The sequence below is a fragment of the Grammomys surdaster genome, unplaced genomic scaffold (genome assembly GCF_004785775.1).
Source record: "Grammomys surdaster isolate TR1022 unplaced genomic scaffold, NIH_TR_1.0 125372, whole genome shotgun sequence".
Taxonomy (NCBI): domain Eukaryota; kingdom Metazoa; phylum Chordata; class Mammalia; order Rodentia; family Muridae; genus Grammomys; species Grammomys surdaster.
The window spans coordinates 305,212-327,951 of NW_021620244.1; the positions used below are offsets into that span (position 1 = coordinate 305,212).

A 22,740-nucleotide genomic window follows, 5' to 3' on the forward strand; every position below is an offset into this window, starting at 1 on the left:
CTTGCCCCAAATAAACCTAAATATTATATTTCTTAAAGACAGAGTCTCACTATCAGCTTTGGCTGGCTTGGAATTTGCATATAAACCAGGATAGCCTTGAATCTACAGCAGTCCTCCTCTATCTGCCTTATATGTGCTTGCTGGATAGAAGCCAAAGGCACTGGAGTCACCCATACTGCATTTTTGTTGTTGTTGTTGTTGTTAAACTAGGTCTTACTGTACAGATGTCCTTGAACACATTATGTAGACCAGATCAGTTTGAACTCACAAGAGATCTGCTCTATCTCCCAAGTGCTTGAATTAAAGGCATGCATCATCATGGCCAGGCTCAAAGCTATATTTTTTATTTTTTATGTTTTTAAAAGTATTGCAAGGGCTGGAAATATATCTCACTGGTTAAGAGCAGGGTACCACTCTCTTGAAAAGGACCTGAGATCAGGTGTGTTCCCAGATATGACAGCATACAACCATTTGTAAATCCATCTGTGATTCAATTCCTATGGCTTCCATGAGCACACACACACACACACACACACACACACAGAGAGAGAGAGAGAGAGAGAGAGAGAGAGAGAGAGAGAGAGAGAGAGAGAGACAGAGAGAGAGAGAGAGAGAGAGAGAGAGAGAGAGAGAGAGAGAATCCTTCTTTAGACTCTCATCCTAATGGCCATCTCCTTTCCTTTTTCATCAGTCTTTAATTTGTGTTTTCTAGTTTGAAGATAATCTGCTAGCCTTTGCCACTTCATTTCAGCACTTTATGCCTCTTAGAACCGAAGTGGAACCATTTACCACATCCCACTGAAACTTAATACTCATTTCAGATACTGAAAAATCGTTGCACAAAACTCAAATTCATTCCCACAAGCAAAACATTAACTATTGGTCAGGGAATACATTTTCCACCTTTGAGCAGTATATGCTGCTTCTTATGGAGCTACTCAGCAAGGCAGATATTTCCTCTAGAAAAACATCTTGACAGGCAGGAAGTTTCCAGAGTTGCTGAGTAAGCATCCCTCTCACTGATGAACAGGTTGGTTAGTCTGTCTTTAAGACTCCTTGGCTCCCAAATCACACTGAGTGAGGAGGGTGCATAAACTTTCTGCTTCATTTTCTCAGGGAGCACAGTGGGAATAATGAACTTCCTGCTCAGAGAGTATAAACAACTGGAGAATACAGGCCCTAACACTACAGAAGGCATCCTGAAATCTCTGATAAGACACTGTGTTCTTGAAAGAGGTAAAGTTTCTATCAATGATGTTATCTCACCATAGTCTCGGGTTGTATTCAGGGAAACAGAGCTAAAACATGTTACGACACTTGCCCCACCACACCCAGTATGTGTCAGGTATACAGAAAGGTCACACACAGTGAGCTCATTCTCTGAAACACAAGTCATGGACTGGGGACTTGGTGGGGGTGGGGGAGCCACAGGCCTTCAGTGCAGTGGGGCTGGAGGCGTAAGGGACATCTAATGCTAAAGATTAGAAAGTGTCATGCCAAATCATTAAACAGCTGCTGCTGTTCTTTCAACATGAGGTCCAGGGGACACAAACCCATGTTTTGTAATCCTTCATGTCCAGTCAGGAGAGAAATTCCAGCTAAAAGATCATTAAGAGTGTTATGGACAGGGAGGGTGGGGAGTAATCTCCTTCAAATTTAGAGCCCATTGGGAAAGAAACGCTAACTTGAGTCATAGCAACAGTAAGAGAATGTGTGCTCGGCTGGGAATAGCCTATAGGGTTGTAACCAGGCATGTTCCGGGCCCGTGACAGGCAGGCGCGGGTTAGGAGCAAAGCGACCCAAGTGAGTACTCACTCAGAACTGTGACGACTGGCCCGAGACCTCAGCTTGGTTTAGGGAACAACTGCATTTCCGGGTCCAACTCAACCTCCGCTGTTTCAGTTTCCAGCCTAAACTGAACCCGCAGAGTGACGCACAAAGCGCACAAGGCGCACAAGGCGGGGCAAGGTCTGCCAGGGCTTCCGCCCTCCTCCGCAGGACGCCTGCCCTGAAACCTGAAACCTGAAACCTGCGCCTGGGATGTGAACACTTGGTGCTCCCTAGTGGTGCTTCTTAGTGGTGCTTGGATCTGCAGACTGTAACTTCGTGTTCATCCTGTAATACAGGACACACACTATGTACTGTACACAGCAAAGGATGGTAGGTCTACTGCTCCAGGATGTCACTTCTTGACTAACAAAATAAGAGCAATGATTATCTCCCTTCTCCAGTACACGCCCTAAATAACCCTTTGAAGCCATGAAGTTAATGAAAGATGGCAGTGGTAATCTCAGATTCTAAACATCTCTAAAACTGAGTGTTGGATGTTTTTCAGAAGAACAGGTTAACACAATATGAATTGTACTAAATCATTTTCATTACTGAAGCCTTCAAAGAATAGATTTGAAACCATCAAATACGTAAACTCAGAAATCTATACTGCTATTCTAGGCTGATAATTAATTAATTAAGTAATTAAGGAAATGGCAATACTTTTTGAGAAGAAAGCCAAGTTATAGAGTGACTGATACAGCTAGTTACCATATTTTAAAAGACATATGGAAATTCACGTTTTCCTAAAGGCACAAACCAACTAGGATAACCACCTTGGCCCCTCGGCTTAGGGTTAGAGTTAAGGAAGTGCTGGTGACCAGTGTTTGACAAATGCATCCTCAGACCCAGGTAATCACAGCTGACCAACGACTCAGGATTCTTTCAGCCAATACAGAGGTGATAATTGGGGATCCTTAAAAGAGGGGATCTCTCCCCTTAACTGTTGTGTTCCCTCCATCCCACAGTAAGCACAGTGGCGCTGTCTGACTTCCCACTCAAGGTGTCTCTCACAGTGGATTATTGTCATTTTCCTTTTACTTATGTCAAATAGAGCTTGTGATGTAAGACAACATCCAACTCTGATACTTTATCATTCTCCATAAAAAAAATCTTCTTAGAACTCTTCTTAATGAAAATATAACTTAAATTTCATTTCTTCTTAACTGCTATAACTATCTTTTCTTTGGGAGAAGGTAGATACTTCAGATCTCCTAGTTTTCACTGACAATTATTTTTCTCCCAACAAAAATAGCACGAAGTGATTTAGTTAAGAGATAAGCAATAAGCCTAGTAAGCATAGTCTTTCTCCTGCATTGGGGAGCTATGAGTTCTTTAGTGAAGGGGTTGGGGAAGGCTTCTGCACACCAGATGAGTCAGAATAGCAACCACAGAGATAGGAATAAACTTTACAGCAGTTCTTAGCTTACAGACCAGGGAGAAAGGGGCTCCCATTCTCACAACTAGGCAAGGATGTTACTTACTGACTCCCTTGCCAGGCACTACTGTGGCTGTCATCTTCTCTGAGTGTTATCCTCCAACTGAGTGGGTTTTTCAGATCATATGGTGTTTTCACTACCTGGGGGTACCTATTTAATACTTAAGTACTAGGCCTTGCTCCACCCCAGGGAACCAATTCTGTAGCCTCAAGCCTGAGAATCTTCATTTTGGCCAAATTTCCCATTGATACACAAGTAACCTAAAGCAAAGGAAGTTAAACACTTAACCACAGCAACAGCAACAGCCAAGAGCTTGTTTGAAAGGCAGGAAATGAGCCTTACCTCAGACTTCCTGAATCAAAAACTTCATCTCGATAACTTCCACAGATTTAGTATATACATAAAAACATAAGAATTACCAACTGGAACATATCACCAAATGTTAGTTATTTGTATATTATTTGCATATTATTTTAAAATTTGCTACAAGTATATCATGATTATTAATTTTAAAATGGATTTCCCTTTAAACTCATAATTTAGCCTTGTCTTAAGCAAAAGTATTGATATGATGAGTGCCACGTATAGTACCTGTAAATACATGTATTAAAATAAAAATGTTTCCTATTTACTACAATCATTTTGTAAACCAAACATGATTCAAGGTGCCTGGTGTGGTGGTTTGACTAGGAATGGCTCCCATACATTCCACAGTCTCTTGAAGAAAGAATGAGTCATGTTAGTTACACTGGCCAGTCAAACATGCTTACTTGGAGAATTCAGAGAGAAAGCTGAGGTTAAGAATGCTGAGTTCAGTTCCTAGTAACCCACACCAGGCAATTTGCCATTGCTTATAACAGCAGGTACAACACTTATCTTTTGAGGGCTCCCGCTCACATGGTATATACCTACATCCAGGCACACGCATTCACGTAAATAAAATAAATGTTGTTGTCATTGTTAAGATGAGCTTGGATATGAGGCCTCTAAGGCCTCTATCCATAAGGACAGAAATGCTACAAAAGAGATTTGATGGAAGCACTTTCTAGTATCAGTTCCTAAGGGAACTAATGCTGAGCTATGGTTGTAAAAGGATTTAGCTGGAGATGTTCCATATACTGCTAAGGAATATTCCATGAAAGAAAGATTTAGTCTCCTTCTGCTGAATTCTTGTGAGTTATCTATGAGATATTTACTGTATGTCTTAGTCAGGATTTTACTGCTATGAACTGACACCATGACCAAGGCACTCTTATAAGGACAACATTTAATTGGGCTAGCTTACAGGTTCAGAGGTTCAGCCCATTATCATCAAGGCAGGAGCATGGCAGTGTCCAGGTAGGCATGGTGCAGGAGGAGCTGAGAGTTCTACATCTTTATCTGAAGGCCCCCAGGAGAAGACTGGCTTCCAGGCAGCTGGGACAAAGAATTAAAGCCCATGCCCACAGTGACACACCTTCTCCAACATGACCACTCCTAATAGTGCCACTACATAGGCCAAGCATATACAAACCATCACATTCTCCCTGAAAAAAATTCATTTGTATCCTAAACTAACCACGGTGGATTCGAATCAGAAATAACTTTTACTACTGTATCCTAGTAGCAAAACCTTCTATAGAGACATTTCATGTAAACTATCTTAATAGTCAAAATAGGAGTTGTCAAAATTCTTGCAGCAATAAAACTGATGACAAATTATGCATCACAACCACTCATACTAACTTTAATCAGAGTTTATAAAATGTCTGCACTTTTATTTGTGCTCATTAAAATTTATTAAAAACTGAATTTTAAGTACGCAACAATTTATAGTAACTATTTTGAATTAGATATATATCTAAATTATATAAGAGTTTTGGATCTCAAGACTATAACTACATAGCAGATAGAATATTGCTTATGAACATAATCACTCACTTTGTTAGGACAAATTCAGTTTTGGCACCAGCAAAAACATTATATAAACACATAGTAGGCATATAATCTAAACATATTTGTTTCTGAATACAGACTTTATAGTTTTATCAATAATTATGCAATTATTAGTTGTTTTACCTGCCAGGTTGGATGTATCCAGAAACAAGCAAACTCAGATTAAACTACATCGTCTGCTGTGTCTGCCATTTGATCATGACTTCTCTGTTTCAGGATACTTGCTTTCTTATTTGAATTATGGCAATTGTGTAGGAAAAGGCACATTTATTACACTCCCAAACCTCTATCTTTTCTCAATGAGGCCAGAGATACTATTACTGATGCTATAGCCCTTTCAACAAGGAAAGGAAATAAGCAATTGTCTATGTGGCAGTTTGAATTAGAGAAATTTTGGAGATCAACCCTTGTTGAAGGAAGTATGTCCATGACGGTAGGCTTTGAAAATTTAAAGCCTCAAACCATGTTCTGTTCACTATTTCTGCCTACTGCTTGATGTTGAAGACAGCCTCCTGCTCCTCTGCCATCCTTGCCAGTTGCTACCACGTATCTCCATCATAATGAACTCTTCTGTGAGTGTAAGTCCAAATACATCCCTCCCTTTTTAAGTTAACTTAGTCATCATATGTGATCACAGCAACAGAAAGTTAACTAATACAACTTGTAGTTTTCTCCTTAAAATGTTAAAACCTCCTAAGAATTAGGATGTCAGAGAGGTAAGAAAGAAAAAGTAAACCTTGTAAGATTTAGTAGTCTGGAGAATAGTAAGAGAAAGTGGCTCAGAAAAGCATCAAGTGGAAGTGAGGTGAGACGTAAGATTAGAGGACGAAAGGGCATTTTACAAAACCAAGGAAAAAGTTCCAAGTTTGCCTTTAAACGCTACAACAAAAACAGATAGGGGCAAATTCTTCCACTATCCACGTCTGCTATGTCCCTCTGTTTCTAAAGACAACAGCTTTAGTGACCACCTCACCTCAGAAAGATGAGCTAGCAGCTCCCTTTGTGCCGGGGGAAAAAAAAAGGAAAAGGCTGTTCAGATCACATATCTGTTCTAGAAAAATACTAGGTATTGTTTGCCACACACTAGTACACTGAATATCCAATATTCTCAGTTAATAGTAATTCTGGAACCTACAAATGTCTTCATTAAACATCACAGTGTGCATGGGCTTATTAATGAAGTAGATCATATTTTAAAATCATAATTTAAATGTAAGTTAAATGCAGGCCTCAATTATGTAAAGGTTAAGACATACTTGGAAAATCTTCTCCAGTACCTAAACAACAAATAACAAAGACTGACAAAAGTAACCCGGGTGAGCAGGTTCTAGTGGTTGGCAACCATCCAGCTCAAGGTACTTTATACACTTTATTTCATTTTCAGCTTTGCAGCAGATATTATATTCACATTCTGCTGAGCACAGTTATACTAAGGAAATCCATGGCAAAAAAAAGAAATCCAAATTTTGGAATGTTAGACTAAAGAAGCAGTACTTCTTCAGTATCAGTGTTGTAGGGTCCCCAACATTAGTAATAAAGGCTAAAACAGTGCATCTCTCTAATGTCAAAGTGCCTTGTATTAGTCTTTCAATGTTCTTTGCCATTTTTACTAGCTGACATAAGAGAGATTAGAAAAGGTCTATAGATACATTCAAAGTGGTAAATTTGAGTAATACTAGCCCTAGATTAATATTACAGGTGCAACATCTTCTTACTGACAACTAAGTACTTTAGGGATTTTGGAGAAGCTAAAATATCAATCATTCAATCAAATGGAATAAATTAAAATATCAACAGACTTCATGTGATAATCATCAGTTTTAAAGAAAAGATGGTTAAATAAAATCCTTGGGGGAACTACGAGATAGTATAAGGCTTCATATAATCTTGCAGATAACTGATCACACTTCAGGCCACAGAACTGCAATAGAATCAATAGAAAAACTGTATGCATTCAAAACTACTGGCTACAGTGATCATTTCTTGACTTGAATGGTGATGTTTTAGTAATTCCTTTATAAGTTGCAAAGCTCAGATGTGTTAATATTACAAGAAAAGACTCAGAGTTTATAGAACCTGTCATTGTCACAAACTATTCAGGAAACCTGGGTCAATTCTACTTCCATCTTATTGCTTTGGGAAGCTCATTAAAGTTATCTAACCTCTCTGAGCTATTGTTTCCTAAGTAATAAAGGAATAAATAAATTAAGGTTATGAAGGGGTCTTAGAAGATAATTATATACAACACATAACAAGAACCTGGTGTGATGAATGATCATGAGAGAGATCTTAATCATTTTCTAAAGAATCCAGAGAACAATCATTCACTTGCAGTATATGCAAAAGCCCAAAACTATCTACAAATATTTATTATAATGATAGCTATAAAACACATTATATAGCAGCAATAATTATATCTAAAATGGTTGTACTAGATTTGAAATCACTGATAGCTCAGTGGGTAAGAACCAGTACTGCTCTTGAACCTGGGTTCAAGTTCCCACTCATGTCAGCTAACAACTGCTTGTAACTGCAGTTCCAGGAGTTTTAACACTCCTTGCTTCTGAGTGTACCTGTATGTACATGGTGTACAAGAGCTCACACAGAAGCTAAAACACACACAAAAATAATTTTTTTTTCTGAAAAGGAAGCGCACCCTCTCTTCCAACACAGAAATAGTATGGTATCAAATAACTTTCTGTGAGTTATGTCCTTTCAATCAGTTATCAAAACAAATAAACAAGCTGTTTGAATGATAAATGCCTCCTCTGAGTTCCAGGACTTGAATCACTTGGTGGTGCACTTTAGAGAGTTTTAGAAAAAGTATGCCCCTGAAGGCTGGGTCCTGTGGTGTATGTGTGCTTGCTGCTTTCCCTCTGTGCTCGACTCAAGATGTCTTCCTAGTAGAGCAATGAGAATCAGATGCTTTTTTGGATTCAGGACTGACTGACCTTGGTGGCTGTGGCTGTGGCTGCTCCAACAACATGTGGTCTGGAAGGCCGACTGCTCCCCAGACTTGCTGCTTTTTTCTAAGAAACAAAAAATACTAATTTCAGTGGGAGAGCACACCGCAACATTGTGCAAATTATTATACTACTACAAACACTTTATCAAACAACAATAAGGTTAATACACTAAACACACATGGATTATCATATTACCACACACAATTTATCAAGCAACAGTTAGGTTAATACACTAAACATACACATTTACACAAAGTAAATAAACATTTGTAATTTTCATAATGTTGCCTGAAGAGTAGTATATAAATAATATATAAATAGTGAAAAGCAAGTTTCACAAAAGTCCTCATCTGAGCAGTCATCATTTTGAAGCATAAAGCCCTTCCAAAAATGTCACTCACTGTGCTATGGCTTCCTTCTTGCTTATGGTTCAACAGAGCATGTGTAATGAGTCACACAATCTCTATAGAGGTGATTTAGCAATAGATGTCAAAGACATAATTATACTGAGAAAGTGTTGTCTTAGTGAAATAAAAGCAAGTACCTTTTTATTCAAATCTGAACTACTATAACATCAAAAAATTGAAAACAGTATATGCAGTACTTGAGAATATTGAGTACTTATGATGTGCCAGGCAATTATTCTACAGGAAGAAAATAAATTGCACTCTTCCAATAATAAAATCTATAAAAACAATATTCTGAGTATGTGTAGTATTTTAAGGGCCAAATGCAAAAGCTTTAAATCTTGATATCAGCTGACAAATCTGTTACTACAGTTATCTCCATTTTAGAGCTGAAGAGGCTGAGGTACATGGTAAATAACTTATCTGTGGTCATAGCTACTAAGTGCAGGATATCAGCTTCAGACTATCTCCTCTATACTCCATGAGACAGAGTTACATTATGACATTTAACAGGATTTTAAAAACATATTGTTAAAACTAGATCCTAAAATTAAAACACATTGTTTGTATTTCATACTTAGAAATCCAGATTATAAAAAAAGTATCTATATATGTATTCATTATTACTGACCTTTAGATAGGGATATTTTCCAAGGCCCACACAACATCCTTGTGCAAGATGTTAAACAAAAGGACCTACTAACTGAGCTATATTGTCAGTTTAAAAGATCTGAGAAGAATATTTCTTTTACTTTTTCCTGTTTCTTATAAGACTATTTTATTTGTGAAAAAGAAAATAAAGGAGGTAAGAAGGAAAAATAAAATGCACAGTTGCTGTCTTAGAATGGCCTTCATATCTGGTATCCTTTGAACATCTGTGTTCCAAAGAAGCAACATGTATATTCTACACTTCATAATGTAAATAATTCTATATCAAAATACAAAGACCATACTCCATAGACTCTCATAGACTCTCATATTATGGTTGTCACCATTTGTTTCTGTACCTCCTCCTTCTTCTTTTTCTTCCTTATACTCTATCACTCAAAGTCATATAACATCATGAACCCCTATGGGACAGCCAGAGCCCTTCCTCCTTGCAGATGGGAAGTGAAGGGGGGGAAGCTGAGTCAGAGTACAGGAACAAATGACTTATGCTCTAACTCCACAAAAACTGAAAAAAAAAATGAATATGCATGAGCTGCCAAGACACTGATTAGAAGATGTAACATATCACATTTTACATATATGAGCAGTAAACATTTTATTGTATAACAAGATAATTTGGTTTTGCTTAATTTTTAGCACTTAGAAGAATCTAGATTTAACTATTTAACTTCTTGAAAATGCCTGCTATAAAAGTTTGAACTGAAATATTCTTTGCCTTTGGATAAACATTGTCATAGCAAGCAGAAAATTCAATGTTTATATCTGTATCCTCAAAAGATGACATCTAGGTGTCCACTAGTTGACCACTCTCAAAGTACTTCAGGAAGGTAACTATGTTGGAGTTATCTTTAGAAAATGTCATCTAAGAACCATGGAGGAATGAGAAGAAGCTGTGAAGACCCCTGGTATTATTTGTAGAATAAATATATATATAATCTCTCCCAACACACACTCACTCTAATCAACAAAGGGAAGAAAACTCTGAGATGAGTATGGTAGAAACAAAGATATATGAACAAGACACTATGTATATCTGGAAGATAATAAAAAGCTAAGACAAGACATGCAAAAACAAAATAAAACATAACATCATTCTCCATACAGTGTTTCAAGACTATATGTCTTGTGTCCCAATCAGAAGCCATCTAGGAATGGCATGCAGGTGAATTGTCTGGAGATGATCCACCATTTTTCATAGCTATAAGGGGTAAACTGAATTTCAGTGCCTTCAGAGATTTCATTCAAGGACTCCTTCTTACTGCTGATATGACCTTCCTGTCACTAATAATTATATAGCATAATGATTACATAGCCTAATGATTCTTGGGTACCAGCCCACCCTATTGAGCAAATTTCCTGTAGATCAACATAAAGATGAACCTTCATAGATTAATGCTGTTTAGATGAACTAATGACTTTATAAAATTCCTGACTTGACTCAAATAATTTTATGAATGATATTTTAGGAGATTGTTTTAGTTGTTTTGCCAGAAAGATGTAATAAAGTTAGAATCAAGAATAGAATCTGCCCATTCCTCATAGAATACCAAGTAAAGGCTGAAAAATACGAAATACAATGAGCTTTCACTATTACACTAAAAAGAGAAATAGGCTTGGGACAAATTTGTGATCAAGGAAAAACATTCATTCTAGGTCAGGTCAAGAATGAAGCCACAGATATTTGCAATGATAAAGCAAGGTCATGTGAAACTGTTGCTTTGAACTTAACATGAGCTTATACAATGAAGTACTGCTTTGGACCTAACTATAAACATTCTTCTCTAACTCCACTTCTTGTGTAACATTTTACCTATGGGGTAATTTTCTAAAGAACTTTTGTCTAAGAAGGTATAAGGCCAAGGAGGCTCAGTGCCACCCACAAAATGAATATATGTAATGTCTGGTGCATGCGTGTGTGTGTGTGTGTGTGTGTGTGTGTGTGTGTGTGTGTGTACACACATACACATGATGTACAGTAATTTGCATGACTATAAGTATGCATGAACACTGTAGAGTTGATGAGACAAATGGTCAGGCCAAACTAGTGTGTGTGTATGTGTTACTTGTAGAAAAGGCTTTTTTCTTTTCCATTATTTTCACTCTAATTCATGAAAGAGTTTATGAGTTCAAAGCCTCTCACCTGGTCAGCAAGAAGTCATTGAACCAGAGAGAGAAGAAACCAGTGCTTATCAGCATAAAAATAATAAGATTATAAAGCCAAAGATCATCTGTCTTTGACCTTTGATGCTGTGTCTCACTTCAGCCTATTTCCCAAAAGGCTGGGTAGGGACCTGGCATGTCCTACACCAGGATTTTGATTGTAGTGCTAGCTACACAGATCTACACATATAATAACATGGTCAGAACAATGTTTACATGATGCATAAATATCAGTTTCCTAGTTTTGATACTGTACTATGTGCATATAACAGGAATCAATATCTATGCTGCTGAAGCACTCCATGCCATATTTCCAAACTCCTTTGAATCCATAATTATTCTCAAATAAAAATGTTTTAAATGTATTAAGGAGAGACATGGAAGATATAATAAATATATGAGCCAAGTATCTACAAGCAAACTGCATGGGTCTGTAATGAAAACTAAAGCAAGTAGAATTAAGAACTGATTAGAAAATACTTGGAAATATGGCAGCAGAAAATATCTCAAAAGAGCCCATGGAGCAAAAGGGTAAGAACACCCATGGGCATTAATGAGGGAAAGGGAAGAAGCACCCATGGGCATTAGTAGGGCAAAGTCAAGCTGCTAGTTTACATGTAACTGCAAATTTCCAAGAAAAGGTGGGAAGAAACTTCTTGTTTCTTCTAGAAACAAGAAGTTTAAAGAAAATATTGTCAAGATATTTCCCAATTTTATGATAATGATAACCCTAACAGCCTCAGAATTTTAATAAATCCCACGAGGGATTAAATATTGTGACAATGAAGTATAATGAAAATATTTCATACATTCTAATAGATTGGAACTTTTGCTGGACATGGTAACCAGAGATCACCTTGAGGTCACTTATCACTAAAGACTGCTATTCTACTGTAAACTCTGTCTTTAAGGGACAATGTAGTAACCTTACTTGCCTTGGATTTCCAGATAATCAACTTTTACAAGCTAAGCTACAGCATAGCTGTAATCTTAAATTATGTACTCTTCCATGCCCCTGACCCAGAGTAATGCATGTATGTTAACTAATTGCTGAAAGCAGCAAATATAGAGGCTGAAAGCAGCCATGTAAAAACCACCAAAAAGTTGAACATCTGTGGACAATGGCTGGTGAACAATGATGTTTATAGTACTGTATTTTGTCTGGAACAGTTGGAATCAGTTGGAGCCGATTGACTCAATCCCTTGTGAAACTCTGTTAGACATTTCTCTGAAGTATTCCATCCTTTCCTGTCATGGAATACTTTCTGTGCTGTTTAATAAATTATGTATTCTTTCATGCCCCTGACCCAAAGCCCTTTGTTAGGGACGGAGACACACAGGGAGAACACCTTTAGGCAGGTACAGATGCAGACTCAAACAACAGAGAGAACATAGAAGGCATAGAGACCATGGAGAAGAAAATGCAAACAGACTGCTTTTGGTTAAATGACTCTAAGTAGAAGTTCTTTCATTATTTTAATTTTTTATTTTATTTTACGCTTAATGAGACATTAATGCATTATTGGTGACTTTAAGTTAATCACTATTGCAGTGAATCCTTGAAGAGTATACAATAAAAGAACAAGCAGGTTTTAAGTTTATGTTTCCCCCAAATACCGAGTAATGATGCCATCTGCCTCATGAAAGGAAGTTAGGGAGATCCCACCTTCCAACCAAACAATTCTCTTTTCCATCTTCACATAGCAACTATGAGTATGTGAGGTCACTGGTCCACCTGCCCACTTAAGCCACAGTAACCTGTCTCAGAGTCTTCCCCAGAGTGGGGAGATGCTGACTCTAGCTTGTAATGACCAACAAATGACTGACTGGATAACCTGACAGTTTTGAGTACACAAACTTTTATATCTTATTAACTCTTGAAACTTTCGAAGGAAGCTAGCATGCTCGAATAACTGCTCAAAATGGTGCTGGATCTGTTTGTTGAACTATCTGAACAAACTGTAACACACTATCTGAATATTCTCCAAGGTAAATCAAATGCTTATCTTCCTAACATACAAGTAAGTAATTGAAACTGCCAAAGTAACTCAGATTCCTATCTTGGTAAACATAAGAGCAAATAATATTAGTTTTAATGAAAATAACCTGGGAGGGGGCAGATAAAGGTATTTTGTGGTGTGAAGGCAGTAGAAATGGCTTTCCAATTATTTCAACAATGGAAAATATCAGATTATTGTTGAATTTTATTGTTCTGAAATCATGTCTTTGTTTCATTGCTCTAGGAATTAATATACACCTTAAAATCAATATGAAACAGTGTTGCTCATATTTTCCTATATTATTTTCCTATTTACTTTTAACTTGTACATTTTAATTAACACCATGTTAGAGTTGGTGGACCATGATTTATAAGCTCTTGCTAAAACATGTAGGCTTTGGTTATTGTATTACTACAGGAGAGCATATTATCTGAAAACATTATCCAGGAAAAAGATGTCTTTTTAAAAGGGAGGTAAGTTCTTCAGCAACAGTAATTATAGTGCTGTAATAGTTCTAGCAATGTTTCTATTTTCTCCTTTCCCCCCTCCCCCTCCTCCTCCTCCTCCTCCTCCTCCTCCTCCTCCTCCTCCTCCCCCTCCTCCTCCTCCTCCTCCCCCTCCTCCTCCTCCTCCTCTTCCTCCTTCTTGTCCTCCTCCTCTTCCTACTTATCATCTCCAGGTGGAAATCTGCAAAGAGCTCCAGTGTAACTGTCTGGCTTTGAGCTGCCAGGAGTCTGGAGATGCTGCCCTCTCCTGGCTGTCCCTGTACTGTGACTCAGCTTCCCTCCACATCCCATCTGCAAGGACAAAGAGCTCTGGCTGCACCATAGAGGTGCATGATGCTTTATGATTTTGAGTATTAAAAGTATAAGAAAGAAAAAGAAGAAGGAAGCACAGACACAAATTAAATGACAGTGACAACCATAATATGAAAGTCTATGGAGTATGGTCTTTGTATTTTGATGTAGAATTATCTTTTTATTTAATTTAAAAAAAATTTGTGAATGCTATACATAAATACTGTATTCACATAATTTCCCCTTTCCCCTTTCCTTCTCCTCTTATGTCTCCCATCTTAAATTAATGACCTCTTCTTTAAATATGTATGTGTGGATATATACATTTACATATGTATGTATATACATATATATATATGTATACACACACACACACAAACACATATATATGGATATACAATGATGGCTATTCTTGGTTGACAACTTGACTACATTTAGAATTTAAACAGTCCCAAAATGCAGGGCACACCTATGAGGAAACTTTGCTTAATTTGAAATAGATAGATCTTCTAATCTGGATCTTGAAACAGAAAGATATATCTTTAATCTGGGCCACACCCTCTGCAAAAAGCCTATATAAGGACATGGAAGATGGAAACTTTTATTCTTTGCCTCCTTTCCTTTAACCAGCTAGCAAGTCCATTCCTTCACTAGCATTGCAACCTACTTCTTTGGGATTTTAGCATCTACTGTAGACCAGCTGAGACATCCAGCTTGTGCATAGAACAACTTCTGGATTCTTGGACTTTTTGTTCACAGACAGTCATTGTTTGATTAGTTGGACTGCAGCTTGAAAGTCATTCTAATAAATCCCCTTTATATATTCATTCTATAAGTTCTCTTACACTAGATAACTCTGATTAATACATATACATGTTTATATACATTATACATTTACATGTATATATACATACAAATACATATACATACATACATATACATACGTACACACATACAAATATATAACCTTTTAAGTCAATTTAGTGTGGATTGTTCAGCTCTGATAACTTAGGACTGGGTAATCTATTAACTATTAATCCATTGATAACTGACTAGTTCATCCCTGGAGAAGAGTGACTGATTCTCACTTTCTCTTTTAGTGGGTATTAGTTGTCCACAGTTCATCATCTAGGGGTGGGGTCTTGTAGGGATTTCCCCATCAACATTAGGGAATGTCTTAGTTAGGCTTTCTACAGCTATTGTAAAATACCATGACCAAAAGTAACTTGGGGAAAAAAGGGTTTATTTTCATTTACTTTCAGTTCATACTCCTTCATTGAGGGAAGTCAGAGCAGGAATTCATGATAGGAACCTGGAGAAAGGAACTGAAATAGACCATGGAAAAATGCTGCATACCAGCTTGCTTTCTTTTACAACTCAGCCCCAGCTGTTCAGGGTTGGTACCACCCACAGTGGGATGGGTCCTCCTACATCAACCATTAATCAAGAACTCAAACAAACTTGTCTATTAGTCAGTCTTATAAAGGTTGATATTGTTTTTCTTCCTATGGGGTTGCAAACCTCTTCAGCTCTTTCATTCCTTTCTCCAATTCCTCCATTGGAGACCCCATGCTCCAAGACAACAATTCTAATTGCTGGCTTCCAGCACCCTCCTCTGTATATGTCAGGCTGTGGCGGACCCTCTCAGGAGACATCTATATCAGGCTCTGTCAGCAAGCAATTCTTGGCATCCACAATAGTGTTTTGTTTGGTGACTGTATATGGAATGGGTCCCCAGTAATGGGGGTAGAGGACAGTCTCTGGATGGCCTTTCCTGCAGTCTCTGCTCAACACTTTGTCTACATATTTCCTCCCATGAGTATTTTGTTCCCCATTCTAAGAAGGACTTAAGCATCCATATTTTGGTCTTCCTTTTTCTTGAGCTTTATGTAGTCTGTGAATTGGATATTGGGTGTTCCTAGCTTTGGAGATAATATCTACTTATCAGACAGTGCATACCATGTGTGTTCTTTTGTGATTGGGTTACCTCACTCAGGATGATATTTTCTAGTTCCATCAGTTTGTAAGGAATTTCATGAAGTCATTATTTGTAATAGCTGAGAAGTATTCCATTGTGCAAATGTACCTCATTTTCTGTATCCATTCCTTTGTTGAAGGACATTTTGGTTCTTTCCAGCTTCTGCCTTTTATAAATAAGGGTGCTATAAACATACTGGAGCATGTGTCCTTGTTATATATTGGACCATTTTTTTGGGTATACGTCCAGGAGTGGTATAGATGGGTTCTCAGGTAATACTATGCCAAATTTTCTGAGGAACCACCAGACTGATTTTCACAGTGGTTGTACCAGCTTGCAATCCCACCAACAATGGAGGAGTGTTCCTCTTTCTTCACATCCTCCACAGCTTCTGCTGTTGCCTGAGTTTTTGATCTTAGCCATTCTGACTGGTGTGAAGAGGAATCTCAGGGTTGTTTTGATTTGCATTTCCCTGATGACTAAGAATAATGAACATATCTTTATATCCTTCTCAGTCATTCAAGTTTCCTCAGTTGAGAATTCTTTGTTTAGCTCTGTACCCCATTTTTAATAGTGTTATTTGATTCTCTGGAGTCTAACTTCTTGATTTCTTTGAATATATTGAATAATAGCTGTCTATCAGATGTAGGATTGGTAAAGATCTTTTCCCCAATCTGTTCTTTGCCTTTTTGTCCTATTGACAGTGAACTTTGCCTTACAGAAGCTTTGCAACTTTATGAGGTCCCATATGTCAATTCTTTAATCTTAGAGCATAAGCCACTGGTGCTCTATTCAGGAAATTTTCACCTATGCCCATGTGTTTGAGGTTCTTCTCCAATTTCTCATCTATAAGTTTCAGTGTTTCTGGTTTTATGTGGAGGTACTTGATCCACATGGACTTAAGTTTCATACAAGGCGATAAGAATGGATTGATTTACATGTTGACCTCTAGTTGAACCAGTGCCATTTGTTGAAAATGCTGTTCTTTTCCCACTGGATGGTTTTAGCACCTTTGTCAGATATCAAGTGACCATAGGTGTGTGGGTTCACTTCTGGGTCTTCAATTCTATTTAATTGATCTCTCTGCCTGTCTCTGTATCAATACCATAAAGTTTTTAATCACTATTGCTCTGTAATACAGCTTCTGGTCAGGACAGTGATTCCAGCAGAAGTTTTTTATTGTTGAGAATAGTTTTTATGATCCTGGGGTTTTTGTTATTCCAGATGAATTGGAGAATTGCTCTTTCTATCTCTGTGAAGAACTGAGTTGGAATTTTTATGGGAACTGCATTAAATCTGTAGATTGCAATGGGCAAGATGGCCAATTTTTACTATATTTATCCTGCCCTGCCAATCCATGAGCATGGGAGATCTTTCCAGCTTCTGAGATCTTCTTCAATTTCTTTCTTCAGAGACTTGAAGTTCTTGTCATAAAGATCTTTCACTTGTTTGGTTAGAGTCACACCAAGATATTTTATATTCTCAGTGACTATTGTGAAGGGTGTCATTTCCCTAATTTCTTTCTCAGTCTGTTTATTCTCTGAGTAGAGGAGGGCTTCTGATTTGATTAAGTTAATTTTATATCCGCCCACTTTGAGGAAGTTGTTTATCAGGTTTAGGGTTCTCTGGTGGAATTTTTGTAGTCACTTATATATACTATCATATCATCTGCAAGTAGTGATATCTTGACTTCTTCCTTTCCAATTTGTATCCCTTTGACCTCCCTTTGTTGTGTAATTGCTCTGGCTAGGACTTCAAACTCTACATTGAATAGGTAGGGAGAGAGTGGCCAGCCTTGTCTAGTCTCTGATTTTACTGGGATTTCTTCAAGTTTCTCTCCATCTACTTTAATGTTGGCTGCTGGTTTGCTTTTACTTTGTTTAAGTATGAGCCTTGAGTTCGTGATCGTTCTAAGACTTTTACCATGAAGGGGTGCTGAATTTTGTCAAATGCTTTCTCAGCATGAAATGATCAGTAATTTTTTTCTTTGAATGTTTTATGTAATGGATTACGTTGATGGATTTACGTATATTGAACCATCCCTGCATCCCTGGGATGAGGTCTATTTGATCATGATGGATGATTGTTTTGATGTGTTCTTGAATTTGGTTTGCAAGAGTTTTATTGGGTATTTTGCATCGATATTCATAAGTGAAATTGGTCTGAAATTCTCTTTCTCTGTTGAGTCTTTGTGTTGTTTAGGTATGAGCATAATTGTGCCTTCATAGAACGAATTGGATAGTGTTTCTTCTGTTTCTATTTTGTGGAATAGTTTGAAGAGTATTGGTATTAGGTCTTCTTTGAAGGTCTGACAGAATTCTGCACTAAACCAATCTGGTCCTGGGCTTTTTTTCGTTGGGAGACTTTTACTGACTGCTGCTATTTCTATAGGGGTTATGAGACTGTTTAGATGGTAGATCTGACCCTGATTTAACTTGGGTGCCTAGTATCTGTCTAGAAAATTTTGCATTTAATCCAGATTTTCTAGTTTTGTTGAATATAGGTTTTGTAGTAGGATCTGATGATATTTGAATTTCCTCGATTTCTGTTGTTATGTCTCATTTTTCAATTCTGATTTTATTAATTTGGATACTGTCTCTGTACTCTCTGGTTAGTCTGGTTAAGGATTTATCTATCTTATGGATTTTCTCAAAGAACCAGCTCCTGGTTTTGTTGGTATTTTGTATAGTCCTTTTTGTTTCTACTTGGTTGATTTCAGTCCTGAGTTTGATTATTTCCTACCATCTACTCCTCTTAGCTGTATTTGCTTCTTTTTGTCAAGCTGCTAGTGTGGGCTCTCTTCAAATTCTTTTTGAAGGCACTTAGAGCTATGAGTTTTCCTCTTAGTACTGCTTCCATTGTGTCCCACAAGTTTTGGTATGTCTTCATTTTCATGAAATTTTAAAAAGTCTTTAATTTCTTTCTTTATTTCTTCCCTGACCGAGTTATCATTGACTAGAGCATTATTAAGTTTCCACATGTATATGGGCTTTTCATTGATTTTATCATTATTGAAGACCAGCCTTAGTCCATGGTGATCTGATAGGATGCATGGGATTATTTCAATCTTCTTGTTTCTGTTGAGGCCTGTTTTGACCGATTATATGGGCAACTTTGGAGGAGGACATATATAAATACATATATTTGTATTTATATATTTATAACATAATATAATACATATACTATATTATATATAATATATATATATATATTAGATTGAAATGTTCTATAGATATCTGTTAAATCCATTTGGTTCAAAATTTTGGTTAATTTCACTGCATCTCTGTTGTGTTCTGTTTCCATGATCTTCTGTCCATTGATGAGACTGGGGTGTTGAAGTTTCCCAGTACTGAGGAGGTGTGAGGTGCAATGTGTGCTTTGAGCTTTAGTAAAGTTTCTTTTATGAATGTGGGTGCCCTTGCATTTGGAGCATAGGTGTTCAGAATTGAGTATTTCAACAAACCCAAAAGAAGATACCCACACAAACACAATTCCACCTCTAACAACAAAAAGAACATGAAGGAACAATCACTTTTCCTTAATATCTTTTAACATCAATGTACTCAATTCCCCAATTAAAGAACATAGATTAACAGACTGGATAGGTAAACAGAACCCAGCATTTTGCTGCATACAGGAAATGCACCTCAGTGACAAAGACAGACACTACCTCAGAGTAAAAGGCTGGAAAAAAACTTTCTAAGCAAATTGTCCCAAGAAACAAACTGGAGTCACCATTCTAATATCAAATAAAATTGACTTTCAACCAAAAGTTATCAAAAAAGAAAAGGAAGGACACTTTATACATGACAAAGGAAAAATCTATCAAGATGAATTCTCAATTCTGAACATCTATGCTCCAGCATGGAATCTTAAGATGAATTATAACCATAAAACAGTGTTTAGGAATCCACTTCAGGATTTGATAATAATGCAGAAATACTGTCCAAATATATTTGAGACAAAAATTTTCCCTTGTAGCCCCTACTGGCCAGGAACTTAGCTATACAAATCAATGTCAACCTTCCAACCTCTTCCTCTTCAGTGCTAATCTCATAGGACTGTGCTACAACATCTTGTTGATGATTCTTTTTTTAATTTTTATTGAAAAAGATTGATCTTCCTCATAGTAAATTATTATTCATTTCTAGCCCATGCCCTTTTAATGATGCTCCTTTTTTGTCTTTGCTTAGAAAATGCTATTTCATTAAACATACAGTTGTGCCTACCTAGGGGACAACTATCTATTTAACCAATCATGGATCAAGGATATTTGGGGGAAATTACAGATGTATAAAATACAAGAATGTTCTGTTTGTTATTTTTCTATAAATAATACAACTATCTCAATGACATTAACTTTGTACTGGGCATTCTTAGTATCCTCGAGGTGATAGGACTTAGATTAAGTGGCCATCCTAAGTTACATTATAAAAGAATGTGAGCATCCATGGGGCATAGCTGGCCTTGAAATCAGTCCTCCATTAAAATGGATATATAGTGTTATGAAAAAGACATAGGTAAATGCACAAAGATATAAAGGTGGCCGTCTTTCTGGGTTTTAGATTGTAGAGATGGTACTGGTTCCTTTAAATTTGTTTCCCAATAATTATATTTAGATGCAGGACTTTAAAGAGTTAATAAAAATCCATGTATTTAACAACTATCAAAATATGACATTAATTTTAAAAATATACACAAAATTTTGTAGCAGTATATATTAAAATCTGATTTAAAAAAAAAGACTGAGTTTGTTAAAAAGAATAGTATCAGAAATGTTAATCATTCAATAATGCATTTACAAATGTTAGAAGGAGAAGTAAATGATGAGGAAGAAAAGGCTATCCAGGCTATTTGTGCAAGATAAACATATAAACAACCATTCCCCTTTAATGCTACCTACACAGCTCTTTAGTTACAGAACACATCCATCATTAAATTTCAAGATTTTAAAGTTGTCTCTGAAAGATCATATCCTTTCATGTTGTCTTTAAATTTTACTTTCCAGGATATCACTAAAGTAAATTTCTAAAAATCTCATACTCCTCCACTGTGGCCAGATGTGTCAGTCAAATACTTCAAATAGATTTGATTACAGTTTTGGGGAGACTTCTTTGTTCCACTGTATTTAAAGATGCTGGTGTTAAATGTTTATTTTCTTTTTCTTGGATCCATTTTGGTCTTAGCCCAAGTGTCTGTTGGTCTTAGAATGTTCCTACATTTGAGAAAAACTTGATGAATTCTTAAAAAATGATTTACAGGAATTCTCACAGGTTTTTGCCCAGTTTTACCTTCAAGCTTTGCATGTGAAATGCAACATGATAAATTGTACCTAGCATTTGCTACTTTGTGGGTTCTTATGTCTATCCATCTCTGTCGCAGGATATTTTTCCTGCAAGTTGGGAGAAGCTAAGGTGGGAGGAGTAAGGAAGAGGAGGAGTAAGGAGAGGAAGAGGAAAAGGAAGAGGAGGAGCTAGGGGAGACAGGAGAGAGAGGGAAACATGGAAGTGGATGTGCACATGTCTCTAGCAGTCAAAGGTATTTGGTATATCTAGGTTGGGTATTGGGTTACACCTCTGATTGTGTGAGCATCTTGTTATTGAGCATTACCAAACATATAAAGCCTTTGATTAATATTTATACATTAGAGTCTCATTTTCTTACTGGGTCCGCGTGGATGGCGGGATGATCTGGGCACTGCCCAGCCTTGCGAAGACAGCATGAAAGATTGGCAGAGCCATCTCCCACACTGGGGTCTCGTGGGTGGCAGGGCCATTATCTCTGACCGCCTGAGCAGATGACCCAAGCTGAGCAGCAGTGGTGTGCCACCACAGCTCCTAGCTGCAGGCCTAGGCTAGTCGGGAACATGGCAGCTGATTAAGAAAAACCAGATTGAACGCTGCCGATTTAAATATCTCTTGTAACACATCTCCACTCCTTTTCCACCCTTTCAACCACAAAACACAAGATAAGAGAGAAAAAAAGATACCCTTAGACTATTTTCTGCTGATTAGGGACAGAGAGTTTCTTTGGGTAAGTTTGATCTTTGCCATCAGGATATCTAATTTTTTCTTCTTGTTCTTTCTCCTTTGTCCACAATTACTTAACAAACCATAACCAACAGCAACCAACCAACAAGCAATAACCTACCCTGATTCTCAGTGGCACTAGCAGATACTTTCATAGAAAAAAATGTGTTTTTATACGGGAATATATTAATTATTTTTAAAGAAACAGAATGAAATCTTACTTTTCCTTTTTATTTTTAAAAATTTGCATTTTATAGAAACAAAAATTTTCAACACAAATTTCTATGGTAAGAAAAATTGAAAATTAGGGTCAATAAGGTAGTTTATTGGGTCAAGGTTCTTGCTGTAATGTATGGTGACCTGAGCTTGACCTCTGGAATCCATAGAGTGGCACTGATTGGAATCCATAGAGTGGCACTGATTCCTGAAAAAATTGTCCTCTAACCTCCATACACACATTGTCATATCTGTGACCTACACACAGACTCTCTCTCTCTCTCTCTCTCTCTCTCTCTCTCTCTCTCTCTCTC

The 22,740-nt window shown here is 37.2% G+C and overlaps 1 protein-coding gene across 1 annotated transcript in view; it reads right to left on the reverse strand.

The window, feature by feature from the left end:
* LOC114637713 (calpastatin-like) overlaps positions 1 to 22,740 on the reverse strand; it is a 108,763-nt gene that overhangs the window by 64,313 nt on the left and 21,710 nt on the right. Inside the window, exon 3 of the mRNA XM_028785985.1 lies at positions 8,156 to 8,233. Within this exon, the coding sequence (XP_028641818.1) occupies positions 8,156 to 8,233 (78 nt within the window). The remainder of the gene's footprint in view (positions 1 to 8,155; positions 8,234 to 22,740) is intronic.